This window comes from Sinohyriopsis cumingii, chromosome 9 (genome assembly GCF_028554795.1).
Source record: "Sinohyriopsis cumingii isolate HCF-2022 chromosome 9, ASM2855479v2, whole genome shotgun sequence".
Taxonomy (NCBI): Eukaryota; Metazoa; Mollusca; class Bivalvia; order Unionida; family Unionidae; genus Sinohyriopsis; species Sinohyriopsis cumingii.
This window is the reverse complement of record NC_142969.1, coordinates 57525476-57541398: the sequence shown is the minus strand read 5'-3', so window position 1 is coordinate 57541398 and position 15923 is coordinate 57525476. Positions and strand designations below refer to the sequence as shown.

General features: G+C 39.2%; 1 protein-coding gene across 1 annotated transcript in view; it reads right to left on the bottom strand.

Annotated features, from left to right (window-relative positions):
• The window catches only part of LOC149791880 (C-type mannose receptor 2-like), a 40820-nt gene extending 30762 nt beyond the window's left edge, over positions 1 to 10058 (bottom strand). The window contains exons 1-3 of the mRNA XM_089969284.1: positions 10004 to 10058; positions 7138 to 7311; positions 6127 to 6243 (exon numbers count right to left, since the gene is read on the bottom strand). Coding sequence (XP_089825410.1) covers positions 6127 to 6243; positions 7138 to 7311; positions 10004 to 10052 — 340 coding nt within the window. The 5' untranslated portion in view covers positions 10053 to 10058. The remainder of the gene's footprint in view (positions 1 to 6126; positions 6244 to 7137; positions 7312 to 10003) is intronic.
• Positions 10059 to 15923: the final 5865 nt, after the last annotated feature.

Sequence of the window (15923 nt, the reverse complement as noted above, 5' to 3'; positions counted from 1 at the left end):
CAGTTTGTTTATGCACAGCTGTTATACACCCGTAACCTCCTCGATGGAATGGTGTAAAACTTCTAAATAAGTGCTGAAAGAATGCAATACAAAATATAACAATCTAAATGTGATGGGAAATTTCAATACTGATAAATTCAAAACATTAAAATTAAAACACGTGACAAATACCGATGCGATGTATCAACTAATTGCAAATTCAAATCATAAAATGAAAAACACAGTTTAATTGACGATGTATATATACCCAACATACAAGTTTGTCGATTCTATAGTTATTCCCCTTGGAATTAGCGATTGCATATGGTATATTCAGTTAGCAAAAGGTCAAAGTTACAGTAAGCATTCACAGTAGAATTAAATTTCGCCATTTCAGACCTAGATAATCAAAACGTTCCAGGCAGATTCAGCGTTAGTTCAGATTCAAAGAGGTAGATTAAAGATGACATCGTACTATCTATGCATACCAAGGATATCTTTCATAAGAAAGAATACTTATATGAAAGGATGATTGGATTATTCATAATGCTACTAGAAAAAAAAAACATAATCTTTGCATGATTCCATATACTGTAATTATTTATGGAAATAATATTTCAATACTTCGTAATTTTCGACATGTATAGTTTTTAGAAATTATGTTTTGGATACATTCTAAGAAGATCTGCTGTATTTTTTTCAAGTAAATATTTCGGTGCCTTTTCCAGCAATTTAATGGAGACAACGTTTTATATATTCGATCAGCAATATATATTTAATGTAACCATAAACGTTCATGAACTAATGTTAAATCCTTTATATGCATTGTCATGAAAAATTCCTTGATATTTTGTGTATATTCAAAATCACACAAGGTCTACTGTAGGACACACGATTGCAGACTTACTCTAATTTCGTTTAAAACTCACCTAAATGCATGGAAATTGGTTACTGAATTTTAAAACCCTACAATTACATCTTTCTGAAATTTATTGTTTCAATTCTCATGAACATTTCTGAGCATGGGAATCAAATATGTGCATGCTAGTTTAAACACAATGATGTCTGCACAATTTCAGAATATATATGTTATATCACGTTGTCCGATTCCCCTTCCAAAACTGATAAATGCAGAATTTTCTGGCAAAGACTTCGTTAAACCTTTCAAGTAAGAACACAGAATTTTCCCCATTACTTTATATGATACCTAGTTTTATTATATACCCAAGAGGAAGGCATTATGGTTCCACTCACTCGCGTAAATACTTGAAGTAATTTGCAGCACAGGCTAAATAAGCAAACTACAAAGTCAACGTTTAGAAGTTGTAAGAATGTTATTACATATAGTGCCTTAGTTATTGTACAGCTATAGTTCATGTAAATTCCCAAGCATGACAAAGTCTATACCTGGATGCGTGATTGCAGGATCCATATAAGTTCCAAGTAAAAGATGTGCCCAAAAATCAGCCGAATGTGTGAAACTCATATTTTCAAGCTCAAACTCTATTTCATTGGTAAATTACTCATATATTCAGGAAAATACCACCTTTTTTAAACAGAGGAGAGAATTTTAGTTCTAGAATAATAAGAATATCAGAGAATATATCCAGATCTTAATCTTCAAAGTTCTATAAATTCAAGACCAGGGTTGGAACACCAAATCAAATGTCACTACTATGCATAAAATATATTTTGTATGTGTGTATGTATGTATGTATGTATGTATGTATGTATGTATGTATGTATGTATGTATGTATGCACGGGAGAATATTGGAGGGGTACCACCTCTGATAGGGGAACAGTCATCACTCTTCAGGTTGTAGCTTGTCCACCTTTGGTCCCCACATGCACCCAGCTCTCACTGTGGCTCCGTCTTGTAACATACGCATCAGCCACAACCAAGTAAACCACTTTAACTGGCGAGCTAAAACAGGTGAGGGTGTCAAACGGGTCTTAAACCCTCGACGAGTTAGGGCTTGAATACCCAAGCATCGTAAAACTGGATCTAGCAAACTGAGCGGAAGAAACTGATAGCTAGTTCAATGGGAAGAAAGACGATTCCCAGGAACTCGCTGTAGAGCTTATAGACTATGAAAATGCATGTAGGTTGTCCTTGTCATCCACTGCATCCGATTCCATCTCCAGCCGCCTTGACCTTGTCTTGCTACTGGATCCAAGACGGACGAGTGAGTGAGGTTAACAACGCGCAACTCTTCCTCACTTTAAACAAAGTCATTGCTCAAGTCACTTGTTCATACTTCTCCCCATTGTCCTGTAGCGACGGACGTGCGAAGAAGCGGTAGCTTTGGATACAATGACAGCCGTAGCCGCCAATCTGCACACAGGCGGCTCAGACCATATGGTTGTTCTTCACTGGCAGGGAGCAGCAGTGTTGTCTGACGGCGGGTAGAAAAGGAGCTCTAAAATATCTTGCTCCATCATTCCCTAGCCAGCTAACCGCGGATGGCAGCGACCCAACGTCAGCGTTGGAAATACTTCAACAAAAATGATAAATATCGTTCTTCACTCCCTTGGCGCATGGAACATGCTCACACTTATCGGCAGACTTCAGAGGATAAATAAAATGATTGGCAGAGAGCTAGCCATATACAAAATCGACATTGCAGCCTTGAGCGAAACTCGCCTTGCATGAGATTGCAAAGTTTGTGGAATGGGTGCTAGTTAAATCTTCTTTTGGGGCGTAAGAGGAAATAAGGAGCTTCGTGAGCCCGGACTAGGCTTGGAAGTGGATGTTAGCAAACTAGTTGAACTTCCAAAGGGTGTGAATGACCGGCTTATGACCATGAAACTCCCCTGTCGAATGGAAGAAAGCATATCACGATCGTCGGTGCCTACGCTACAATCATAGCCAATCCGATGAAGCAAAATATACATTTTATGAAGATCTCTACCCTATCATAATCTATGTTCCCAAATCTGACAAGATCGTCATCCTTGGTGAACTCATTGCAAGATGTGGCTCTGACAACATCTCATGGAAAGGGGTCATTACAAAGAATGGTGTCGGCCGCTGCATCAGCAATGGTCTTCTATTGCTTCAGACATACTCAGAACATGAACTGCTCATCAACAACACCGTCTTCCGCCTCCATACCCGTAACAGGACAACATGGATGCATCCCCAAACTAGGCACTGTCATTTCATCGACTGTGTCATTGTTAGGAAAAGGGACAGGCAGGATATACGAGTAATCAAGTCCATGTGTGGTGCATAATATTGAACTGACCACCCCCTTGTAATCTCCAAGCTAAACATCCATATCTTACCTAAGAAACACTAGTAAGGCTTGGAGCTGAACAGCACCAAGCTGATGAACTCCAACTCCAAAACCACCTTTGGCAGCACTATAGAAAACCGTCTTTAATCCATCCCTCTGGACACCCAGAGTGTGGAGGCAGCCTGATCAACAATACCGCTACAGAGATTTAAGGGCCCTCCTTCACAAAGCGCAAGGCCTGCTTTGACGACAATTGCGTTGACATCAAGCAGTTGTTGGATGCAAATTATCGCCTTCACAAAACATGCCTAAATGATCCAAAGTCCATCTCAAAGGAACATGCCATCAATAACATCAGTAGGACTGTTCCATAGAAACTCTGGCAAATGCAGGACTCTTGGATGAGTAACAAAGTTGATAAGATCCACAGATATGCTGAAAATCATGATATGAAGAGGTTTTGTTTTGCGCTGAATGAAGTCTGTGGCCCTCATCATCAGTTTCATCCCCTCTCCTCAGTGCAGATGGGAACACGCTGATCACAGAACATCCTCGAAAGGTGGGCTGAGCACTTCAACTGCGTCTTAATTCACCAAACATCCATCAATGTTGAAGCAATTGATAGTCTGCCCCAAGTGTCATTCAGTGAACCACTGGATGACTCTCCAACCATGTTGGAGAGCTATAAAGCAATGTGTCATCTCTCCAGTGACAAGGATTCTGCCTCAGACTCAATCCGAGTAGAGATATACAAGGAAGGCAGTGCAACTCTGACTCAAAAACGCCATCAGTTGTTTCAGCTCATGTGGCAAAAAGAAACGATCCCACAGGAATTCAAAGACACTACTATTATACACCTGAATAAACGCAAATTAAGTCATACGGCATGTGATAACAACCGAGGTATATCTTCACTCTCCATCTCAGGCAAGATACTCACTAGCAGTCTCCTGAACTGTCTCACACCACACCTTGCCCACAGACTCCAACCAGCAAGCAGCATTGATTTCGGAAGGAACGTGGAACCATCGATATGGTGTTTGCTGCTAGGCAGCTGCACGAGAAGAGCCAGGAGCAAAAGCATGACCTTTTATCTACCAATGTCCACTTAACCAAGGCCTTCATCACTGTCAGTTGAGAGATCCTGTGAAAGATCAAGGCCAAGTATGGAGGCCCAAATAAATGTATCACCATCGTGCAGCAATTCCACGACGGCATGGAAGCTAGAGGTCAGGAAAAGATGAGACATCATAGACATTTCCTGTCTCAAATGGAGTGAATCAAGGCTATGTACTGGCGCCAACACTTCTGAGTCTCATGTTCTCAGCCATGCTCACCAATGCCTTTGGTGATGGGGGAATCGGCATCTGATACCGATTTGGTTCTAAGCTCAGAAAGGAACAAGAAAAATATAAGGTCACAACAGGCATCGTCAGAGACTTTCCATTTGCTGATGACTGCTCCCTCAACACTGGATCTGAAGTTGACACGGAGGCAGGCCAGGAAATCCCGAGCCAGTAACCCCACGATCTGCATTGCTACCATCCCCTGTCGACAATGCCATAATACATTCAGGGCGCACGACCTACATATCCATAGACAATTTGTTCCTGCTATAACACTGGATGACTCATAATATGGTTGTTGCGATGGAAAACAAAAATAAATTAATAGCTCTCATACATGTATGGCTGCATTTTATTGGATTGGATGTGACAAATTTTTAGGTATCCATATTAATAATACTTTATTCTGGTCCAACCTCTTTGAAACACTCGTTGTAACAATATATATTAACATGGGAATTATTAAAAGGTCTTGAACGTTATGTTACATCTGTTGAGCGTAAAAGTGACCAAAGTTGGTGATTTTCCACATTTGATTGAAAACAATGATTTATGTATGCCAAAAGTTGAGTATATTTGAATAGTAGTTAACTATAGAGCATACGCCCGTACTTATTCTTGAATACAGTGGCTTACACAGCTTACAGAAATGAACAGCTATGGTGGTTTTAAATTTCAAAGGTAATTTCACATTTGCTTCATCTCTTTTTATCATTCTTAGACTGATACCAATTAAGGATTACATTATTGTTTAGAAAAGCTATTCTTATCTTCAAGATCTAAAATAATTAGCACCAATGTATTTAATGAGTTATGTTTGTAAGGAACGTTAGCAGAAACAGTTCATGGTTGAGTGAAAACAATGATTTACATATAACAAAACTTGAGACAGATTAATGTAAGAAATATTAAAGAAGGACCCAACGTTTCAGGTTTTATTAACCTTTGCAAATAATTTGATGTGCAGTCCTGGTCTTATTGCATCATAACACTTGTACATGGTAGCTTTGATATATGTGTGTGATAACATTTTCATAACCTTGTATAATTTGTAATAATTCATATAATGATTGCATTCTCTTAAGCAGTAGATACTGACGTTGTAGATTCTTTACAATTACATGTGTGTTTCGTTCAATACAGGGACATACATGTGAACTAGCTGTTTGGCAATAACCCTACCCTGGATAATTATAGGATATTAATATTATTATTATTATTATTATTATTATTATTATTATTATTATTATCAAACAGTAAATTTGAATTCCTGGATCAGAGATTGAAATAAGTCACAAATGACATCTAGGAGAAAATGGGTTGATAAATAAGATTATTATGTACAGGAAAATGTCCAACATGTAGTCTTTTCAAAGCGGGAGGTGTCTGTCAGAGTAATTTATGTTTTGCTTGTGCAGACAAGTGTACATTTGCACGCCTGCCTACAATCGTCATCAATAAGAGCCAGATTGTATTTATGCAAATAAAATATAGTGAAAACATCAGTAATAATTTCTCAAACACAGGTATTTCCACAGCCTGATAAATGTTTCATTCCTACCTGACCTCCAGTTAGTGTAGTCATATGGGTCGCCATTTGACCATCTCCAGACTTTCTCAACTCCAAGATCATTGGCTCCTATCCAGACGTTTCGTAATTGTCCTGATCTCATGGGGTCTGCAAACAAGATTCATTTTTTCCAAACATGGGGTTATTGGCAAATGAATGAAATGCAGATTTACAAATTACGATGTGCATTTTCCTAGATAATGCATATGATAATGTTTGATTGACTCAGTTTCTGATGACTTCTGTGAAGTAAAATAGACACATCATGACTAGTAACATGCTTTATACGTCTTCGATGATAATACATTATTTTGTTTACAATTATTTAGTTGGCAGTTACTCATATTTATTAATTTGCAACTTGATGGCTAATGATCACGGCAAAACTCGCCAATGTTACTGTTCCATCCATTAATGTCTGGTCGGGCAAGACGTTTATTCTGCGGAAAGTTGCTTAAATAATAACTTTAAAGTATCAGATCCCTGGTCCTTTAGGTGTGTACACTATGACACGGGGCTACAAATTGCATTAAACATATTTATGTACAAAGTACGGATTTCAAACTAGAATGACGACACAATATAATTGATTATTCTGTAAAATGTTACAATAAAAATGACCTATGTCTTAATTTATGGTTTGTGAATGGCTTCGAACTACAAGTAAAGATTTCAGGATGATTAATTAATACAGCAACCCCTTCCCAAAGAAAATGTATAGAAACAAGATACAGTGAGAGATGCAAGAAAATATACCCATGGAATATTTGTTCTTTAATTGGAATGCATAGTAATGCAATTATTACAAATGAAACAGCAGTCTCAAAGGTATAGAAAGTTCAAAATTCATATAGAGCCCTGACATATGTCTCTAACCTTAAACTAAGATCAACTTGAACCAAGCTTAATTTTCAAAATTACATCTTTTACAGACAAACCACAGTCATAAAGATCAAATGACTTTGAATTATATTAACTCTTTTGACACATAATGGCACTTACCTTCTATATATAAATCTTCATTCTCTGAGGTAATGCTAAGCAGATCTCCCCCATCTCGTTGGCATCTAGTGCGAGCATCTTGCCAAGTGGTTTGGAAATCATTAAACTGGTAGCAGAAGTCTTCAAACAGCCTGGCTTCAGACATGCTGCCACAACGTGAATCCCAGGCCATTCCTAAAAAGAGTATCATTAATCCAACCTAAAGGACTTGTCTAACAAGAGAACGTTTTCATATATATATATATATATATATATATATATATATATATATATATATATATATATATTCTGATTCGATCGAAGCAATATACAATGCATTAGAAACAAAATAAGATTACATTTTAGTTCTATTTTTGTCTGCTAGATTCAGTCGGATCTTAATCTTTCGACTGATCATGTACGAAACGAATCCATGCCAAAACTTTTGTGTGACATAGATGAAAAGTGCCAACAAAAAATATAATAAATCCGATTCAGTAGAATTTAATTTATTCAGCCCCTTCATTTTTTTCTATATGCAAATCTGTCTACTTGCAAAACTGTATCTCTGCAAAGCTCTCATGTTGGACTGCCTATGCCTTTACTTGTATAAGCCAACTTCAATACTAGCCTACAAAACTTGTGCTGTGTTAAAAAGATTTTTTGCTATCAAACATTAAGGGACAATCATAATCGTTCATAACGATATCGTCTTAGTCATTCAAATATGTTTTGTTGTAATGGCTATATCGATCCAGAGTGTTAAAAGATTGCAGAAGAACCCCAGATATGAAAGTAGTTACTGATTGTTTTATATTTTTTCTAACATTTCTTAACTGGATGGAAAAGGACTAAATTTACAACATTATAGTGGCCCTCACTATCTTAAACTTTGTTCAAATCAACCAGACTGTCATGCAAATCAGATTGAAGGATTAGTGCTATAATTCCTCTCACCCCAATATACAGTCAATGAACGGTGTCGTTTCTCGTACCAACCACAGACTTGACAGACCAAAGTGTTCGTCAGTTATCATGGCAGATAACTATCATCGCACCAAGACACGTGTTCATAGGTTTTAAAACTTAGGATCGGGTGAACAGTGGACAGACCAGAAATACGATAATGTTTGATAGGTTAGAAGTGTCTGAAGCTTCTCTGCGATTGTCTGCATGGAAAGAGGTTAATAAACCCTTGTATACGCTCAATATAATCTCACCGAGGGACAAATATAAATCGGTAGTTGAGACCAACGTAATCTACCAATACTCCTCAAGGCCAGCTTAAAATAATCGCATTTGCACGCGAAAATGCCCGGTCGCTAAATACAACGTCAGACTTGAAAACATTCAGGGACTGCTTCTACGACGATGAAGTGGAAGTGGAATTCACCGACAAATCCACTGCGATAGCATTCTTCTCAATTATATCGAACAACCAATATCAACTCGATCAACTGAAGAAAATCCCAGACTATTATTCACCAAAGACGAGACGCAATTTTCCATGTAATAGCTCTAGGTCAAAACGAAACCGAATGTTGGCGACACCAAGAAGGGCGTAATCAATGCATGAGACAAACATATTTCCCAGTGGAGAAACATAATTGATTAAGTGCATATTGCACCCGGACGCGATGCATCTGGACTAGGTGTACGTATCGAACAATTGTACTTCATAGTGACATTATTGATCGAACTGTGATGGATCCTTAAGGCTTTCGACGCGAAATACTAATGAAGCAGAACAATAGCTGCGAGATGAAATCACCAAAAAGACTGCCGTACTCGCGAACTATAAACGGACGTGTTGTCGTAAATGGCATTAGCGGAATCGCCGCCTCAACCACGGTTGGCTTTGTTGCTTGAAACACTACCACGACAACAATCATGGGAACACGTGTAGGATTTTCTGTAGAAGTTATATCGATAGCAACCAGTGTCGCCACCGGAGAAGGCAAAATAATTTTAGTATAGTTGCATTCTGTTTGGAAATACTAGCTGTCGACCTAAGCAGTCTTAGCAAAATTTTTATCTTTTTCAATCTAATTATTAGCAACAAAGAAATGATTTAAAATAGGGAAACTTCCATATATTCTGAAGTTAAGTCCACACATGTTATATAAGTCTTGAAATTTTGGGTGCATATCCACATAGAATGTAAGCTACAATTAGTGCATCCCTGAGAATTTTAAGAATAAAAGTACTTAATAAAATAAAAATATTTAATACAATTCTACTCAAAAAGTAGCATATGGCAAACAAATGGCCGGCATCATTCATGTCGAAGGCCTTTGTGAATTCTTTCAATATTATTCTATAATTTTGCTACGATTTGGGTTTTTAAAAAAATTCTGTCATAACAATAATACATTCTTGGTAAAAAGTAAATAGCTGCAATTTCCGATGGTGGCATCTCATTTTCTACCAGAAATGTTATTAATAATGTGATCAATATGAGTCATTGTCTTAAAGTGTTTGTATCTTTTTACATCACTTTTTAAATTATTATTTTCATAACAATTTTATATTAATTTTAATCATCTTTCCATTATAAGATCGTTATTATTTATCAAAATAATTGCCAAGCAAAGTTCTAGAAACCACGTATCTACATCTTTCATTTCAAAATCAATCTCTGAAAAGTCACTTTTGATTAGGTCTTTGCAAGTCATTTGCAGACGATCTTCGAAATTTCTATTGCCATTCATTAAGAGGTGCTTCTCGTAAAGTCTTGCTCGTCGCAGTTTGCCAGATTATCTGACCTGCCTAATATGTTAATAATCCCTTCGATATAGTTCCTTAAATACCAGTACATAAGTCTGAAAACTCAGCACGGTGTCTTACATTAATGAAAAAATGCAAATATCATTGCGGATAAACTCACCATACGTGACAGCAAAGTGAAGAAACAAAGCCCTGGTCACCCTCATCATGCTCCTTCGGTCTTAGGACTTCATGTAAGAAATTATGTTCACTATCAACTATGCCTGATTAATTATAGGCGGGTTTTGTCGTGACGTCATAAGTGAGTGTTTCCCTTACCAGGAAAATCTCGTTATGAATTTATGTGCGGCAAAAGAACCGATCTTCATCGATATACATGCAAAGAGGATATTTTATTGAAACGAGTAAATAACGGGCATATTTCATCGAAAGGATGAAAAACGTTGTATTTACACCAGCGGTGAAGTAGCAAAATATCCGTTATTAACTTGTAGCAGGCAAATTTTCTTTTCATTTTATGCTCAAACGTATTAGCCAGCAAGATGTGTAACATATACATAAATAAGTTGTCAGAAGTAGCCGTTTTCGTATAGGATCCCGCTTGATGTCATCGGTTTTCCATTATTTATGCTGTGTTTTAAGCTTATTATCAAAGAAAATATAAACCGTAACATAATTCATAATTCTCCCTCCCGATTTAAAGCAAAGTACCACATCAAAAGGAAAACACGCCTTGTTGGATTTGAATTCGAGTCGTCCATAGTGGGAGGCTACCATGCTTACCGCTCTTCTACGTAAGCTCTCTGGAATAACTTTGAATTTCATGATTATCGTGTTATCCGTCTCTACTGACGGCCAGTGAAAACCTGAAATTTTGTTTCTCACTCCAGCTAAATATCAAACTTTTTGTATGAGAAAATCCAGTAATTTACTGCCTAGCATAAAATAAAATGATATTTTCATACATTTTTAAAATCACAGCATTCAAGTTTGGTACTATACAGCATATCAAGAAAATGTTATTTTCTAGGTCAGTATTGTCTTAAACCCTGGTCAAATAATAATGTATTCGACGGAAAAGATCTAGCTTCGTAGTACCTATGCTCAAGGTTATTTTGAAAAAATACGTTTCCAAGGAGTAATATTAACATTAACAGGAGTCCCATTAGTAGTAAATGGGGGCACTTTACCGTCAATGGGAATTAGCATTACAGAGACCCCTGGGTCAGATTAGCGTCAAGGGAAATTTAACATGGAGAAAAATCGTGGGTCAGATTAGCGTCAAGGGAAATTAACATGGAGAAAAATCGTGGGATGGTTTAGCGTCAAAGGAATTTAAACAGGGTGGGACTTTATAGCGTCAAGGGAAATTGAACATGGGATTTTTTTTTTTTTTTTAAATTTTTTTAAAAAAGGGGTAGGCAATTGAAAGGCTATCTCTTTTCGAGAAATATGGCTGGCCCTGAAAAGGGCCTTTGGGTTTATGTTAATATTAATATTAACATAGATGGCATCTGTCACATCTTCTTCTTCTTCTTCTTAAACTCCTTCTAACTGCCGGTCCATACACAAGTACCCTCTTGAGACATCCTTGTCTTTCTATGTAAACTCTCTTCATCCATTGACTAGTATCTGTCCTATCAACAACAGTCCACTTGGACCTGACATACATGAGCATGTCCGTCCTAAACATCATGGAAGACACAAGGGTGGATGACTCAACTGTGGTCCACATCTTGAAGCGACGAGAATAGGTGAATCAATGCAGTGAACTGCGCTTATTTATAGGTACAGGAAGGATTGAAACGGATTGAATTCATTCACCAATCCGAACACGCGTTACAAAATTCAGTCAGCTCGCATCCAATCCGAAGAGAGCAGTCTGTGACGTCACGTGGTCTATATAGATTCGTTAGCGCTTGTGTGCAGTCAGTCTATGCGACAGTGATTCAACATGACGGAAACTCAGAAAACGATCCATTGGGGTGCACCAGCAGGGGAGACTGCCCAAGGGAACCCGGACTTACTTTCAGAAGAGGTACATTGGGATTTTGTGGATTTTCTTACCTCGCAAGAATTTGTTCCGGAACCTTCGTTACCTTCTTCATTACCGCAAGTGGAGAATTTTAGACAGAGACAGAAAGAAGAATTGGAGAAATTTATGCAACGACAAAAGGAAGCGGAACAAGCTTTTCTCCTACAGCAACAGCAACAGCAACAAGAAGAGGTAAGAAAAAAACAACAGCAACAACAGCAAGAAGAAGTAGCAGCAAAGAAACAAGAGGGTGAAAATCAAACGGCTACGGTACTGTTGGACATTTTAGCTGAGTTAAGAAGTCTGAAACAAATGTATCAGACTTCTTTATCACGACAGAAGAGAATACGACCTTCCCGAGCTAAACACGCCAACCCTGTGACTAAGCCTGTCCTACCACCCTTAGTGATTTCAACCCAATCATCAGAAGTAGTCCTTGGCCGTGGCAAAGGCTTAAGGCAGTTAAAGTTGATTGGTTAAACTCACTCCTACACCATAAAGAAAAAAGGCCCTTTTCAGGGCCACCCACATTTCTCGAAAAGAAATACAATTTCAATTTGCCAATAACTCAAAAATAAACCCCACCCATTTTACCCTTATAGTACGTGTCTGTGTATGAGTGCTTGAGTGTAGCTTCTTATTTTAAAATCAAAACTCAAAGACACTTACCTTATATCATTCATGTATTCTTTTATCCATTTTTTACAATCCAATTCACAATTCACCACAGAACACTTTAAAAAGTTCGTACACTTCTTCTTTCTCATTATTTAGTCTCTCTGTTTTTTGAATTTCTTCACCGTTTTTTCCTCATTTTCTTCCCTTCTTCTTTTCTTCTCCTGTTTCTTTGCCTCTTTTAAATAGAATTGTCTTCTTTCTTCCTCTTCTTCCTCTGAAGAATCCCTCTCTTCTTTCGAAGAATCCCTCTCTTCTTCTGAAGAATCCTTCTTTTCTTCTGACTCCTCTTGTTTCTTTTTTGGGCAATCTGGAGACCAATGTCCTTTTTCTTTACAATAATAACAGGTATCTTGACTTTTGTCTTTTTTAGCCCCTGTTTTTTTTTTCTTTTTTGACGGTCTGGACACTCTGAAGACCAATGCCCTTTCTTCTGACAGATATAGCAAGTATCTTGACTTTTATCTCGAAAGGAAGGAGAGTAGTCCGTCGGCTCGTCTGAAGAGAATTTTCTAATGACCCCTCGCAAAGCTCTGACGAAACGCTCCATCTGGGTAGTCTCTTCCATCGTTGTGCTCGGCTTGAGAGTGAAATGAATAGTGAAAGGACAAGACACACACCCTTTTTATATACGCTGGTTTGCCAAGACTATAAATTAGTCTATGGTGTTTAAACTTGAGTCATTTGACGTTTTGCACTCAAGATGAAACGATCCTATTCATTCGAGAAGAAAGAAGAAGACGAAGAAAGTAAGAGGCAGAAACGTGATCTATCGCCTCGTATCAGGGCTGAAATCTTGGCACAAATTCATGCCAGTGATTTTGAAGAGGACATGAGTGAACCAGAATCCGAACCCTCTAAACCAAGTTCACCACCCTTAGTCAACCCTGAAAAGTACTATTCCATTCGAGAGACGGAAAAGCGCTCCTCTAGAAAATTTAGAACCACGGCTTACACCTACACGGTGAAGTTTAAAGATTTCAAGGCCGACGTACCCTTGGAGAAAGCAGAAGGGTTTATCACCGAGATGTGGGATTCTTTGCTCACCGCACTCAAGCGACAATGTCAAGCCAAAGAAGACGATCGCTTGACACTATCCATAGATCACGACGGTTTGAAATCCCCTGTTTGGATCGAGTTTAGCAGACCCGCAGAACTGACCCCTTCCAAAGTCATGGACAAGATACAACACGTACAACAATCTAATGACCAGTTTGACATCACCGATGGTAAAGCCACACTGAAAATGGCCCACGTCTCTCCTCCTCAAGGGACAGGACGCAAAAAGATGTTATTGGTGGACGACCTTCGCAACACCAAAAAGAGTCTCGTCCGAATTAACAACCCTCAAGACCAGATGTGTTTAGCCCGTGCCATCGTGGTGGGACGAACCTATGCCAACAAGAACGACACGGTAGAATGGAAAAGAACCTGGAACACTATTCAACAATCCGACCGAGCCAAACAACGAAATGAAGCAGAACTCCTGTTACAACAAGCCGGACTGTCCAAAGACACACCCTGTGGCATTCCTGAGATGCAAAAATTGCAAGATGCCCTAGCTCCACGCTACACCTTGAAAGTGCACCCTCAAGAAATGCGTGGAACTCTGTTGTTTCGAGGCCAAGATTTTAAGGACGGAAAATACATTCATGTCTATCATCACGATGACCATTTCGATACCATTACCAGTATCACTGGATTCCTGGGATACATTTATTATTGTGAGAAATGTGACTATGGCTATAACAATCGAGAGCAACACAAGCATTGTGGAATGAAATGCCCAGGATGTTTGTCCTCTCCACCCTGTCTGAGCGAAGGACCAGTGCCTTGTTCGACTTGTTTGCGTACGTTTGTCAGTCCTACCTGTTACCAACAACATCTGAAGACGCAAGGTTCACAGCAGAAATGTGCTTGTCAACTCTTGAGATTGTGCCCTACGTGTAGACAAGGCCTACGTACCAATAGTACCAAGGCACACGTATGTTCAGGAAAAAAAATGTCACATTTGTCACCGCATCGTGGACTTGGAACACCAATGCTACGTGCAAAAATACCAACCCCCACTAGAGAAAGAGGACGGTCACAAGAAGAAAGGCAATTTCATCTTTTTCGATTTCGAATGCATGCAAGAGACCGGCATTCACATTCCTAATTTCTGCGTGGCTCATCGAGCGTGCGAGAAGTGCATTCAAGAACCTATCTTCAGTCATTGCCCTCACTGCAGCAAGATTCCCGGAGGGCGTGAAAAAATCTTTCGGGGACCAAACACGTTAGCCGATTTTGCCCAATGGGTCTTAGACCCCATCGACAAGACGTGGAGCCAAGAGGACATCGAACGTTACGGAGATTGTCATCGTCATGCCACGGTGATGGCTCACAATTTCTCCGGATACGATGGACAGTTTCTTCTCAGATACTATACGGAACAAGGCACCGAACGTCCTAAAGTGACTTTGAACGGAGCCAAAATCATTTTCATGCAAGTGGGACAAGTACAGTTTAAAGATTCGATGAGTTACTTGGCCATGCCTTTGAGTCGAATGCCTAAAACGTTTGGAATGACAGAAATGGCTAAAGGGTAATTTCCACACTTTTTCAATACGGAAGCCAATCAACATGCCGTTCTACCCCATTTGCCTGAGGCTCACTATTACGACCCCGACAACATGCGTACCGAACAACGAGAAGCTTTCTACGCTTGGTACCAGGCTCACGCCTCTGACCCCTTCGACTTTCAGGAAGAAATGCTAAAGTATTGTCGTTCCGACGTGGACATTTTACGACGTTGCTGTGGAAAATTTCGAGAACTGTTCATGGAACACGGAGGGGTCGATCCTTTGAAAGAAGCTTGCACCATTGCCAAAGCGTGTTCCTTAGTGTACCGCCAACGATTCATGCCTGAAAACACCGTGGCTGTCATCAGTCCTCAAACGACCCACTATGTCAAGCGTCAATACTCGGTCAAAGCCCTACGTTGGTTACATTACTTGTGCGACAAGGAAGACAAATGGATTCAGCATGCCCGCAACGGAGGAGGCGAAAAGACCATCGGAACGTATTCAGTAGATGGCTGGGACTTGGAAAACCCCAAGATCGTGTACGAGTTTAACGGTTGCTTATTTCACGGATGTCCCGTCTGTTACCCTGACCGTGACACTAAAAATCAGTTTTTGCAACGAACCATGGAAGACTTTTACCAGGACACTTGTCAGCGACGCCTAAAGTTAGAACAGCAAGGATACCAAGTGGTGGAAATGTGGGAACACGAGTACGATCACCGTTTGAAAACCGATCCCGAGTTTAAACGCCTCGTGGAAAGTTACCAGTTCATGGACCCGCTGAACCCGAGGGATAGTTTGTACGG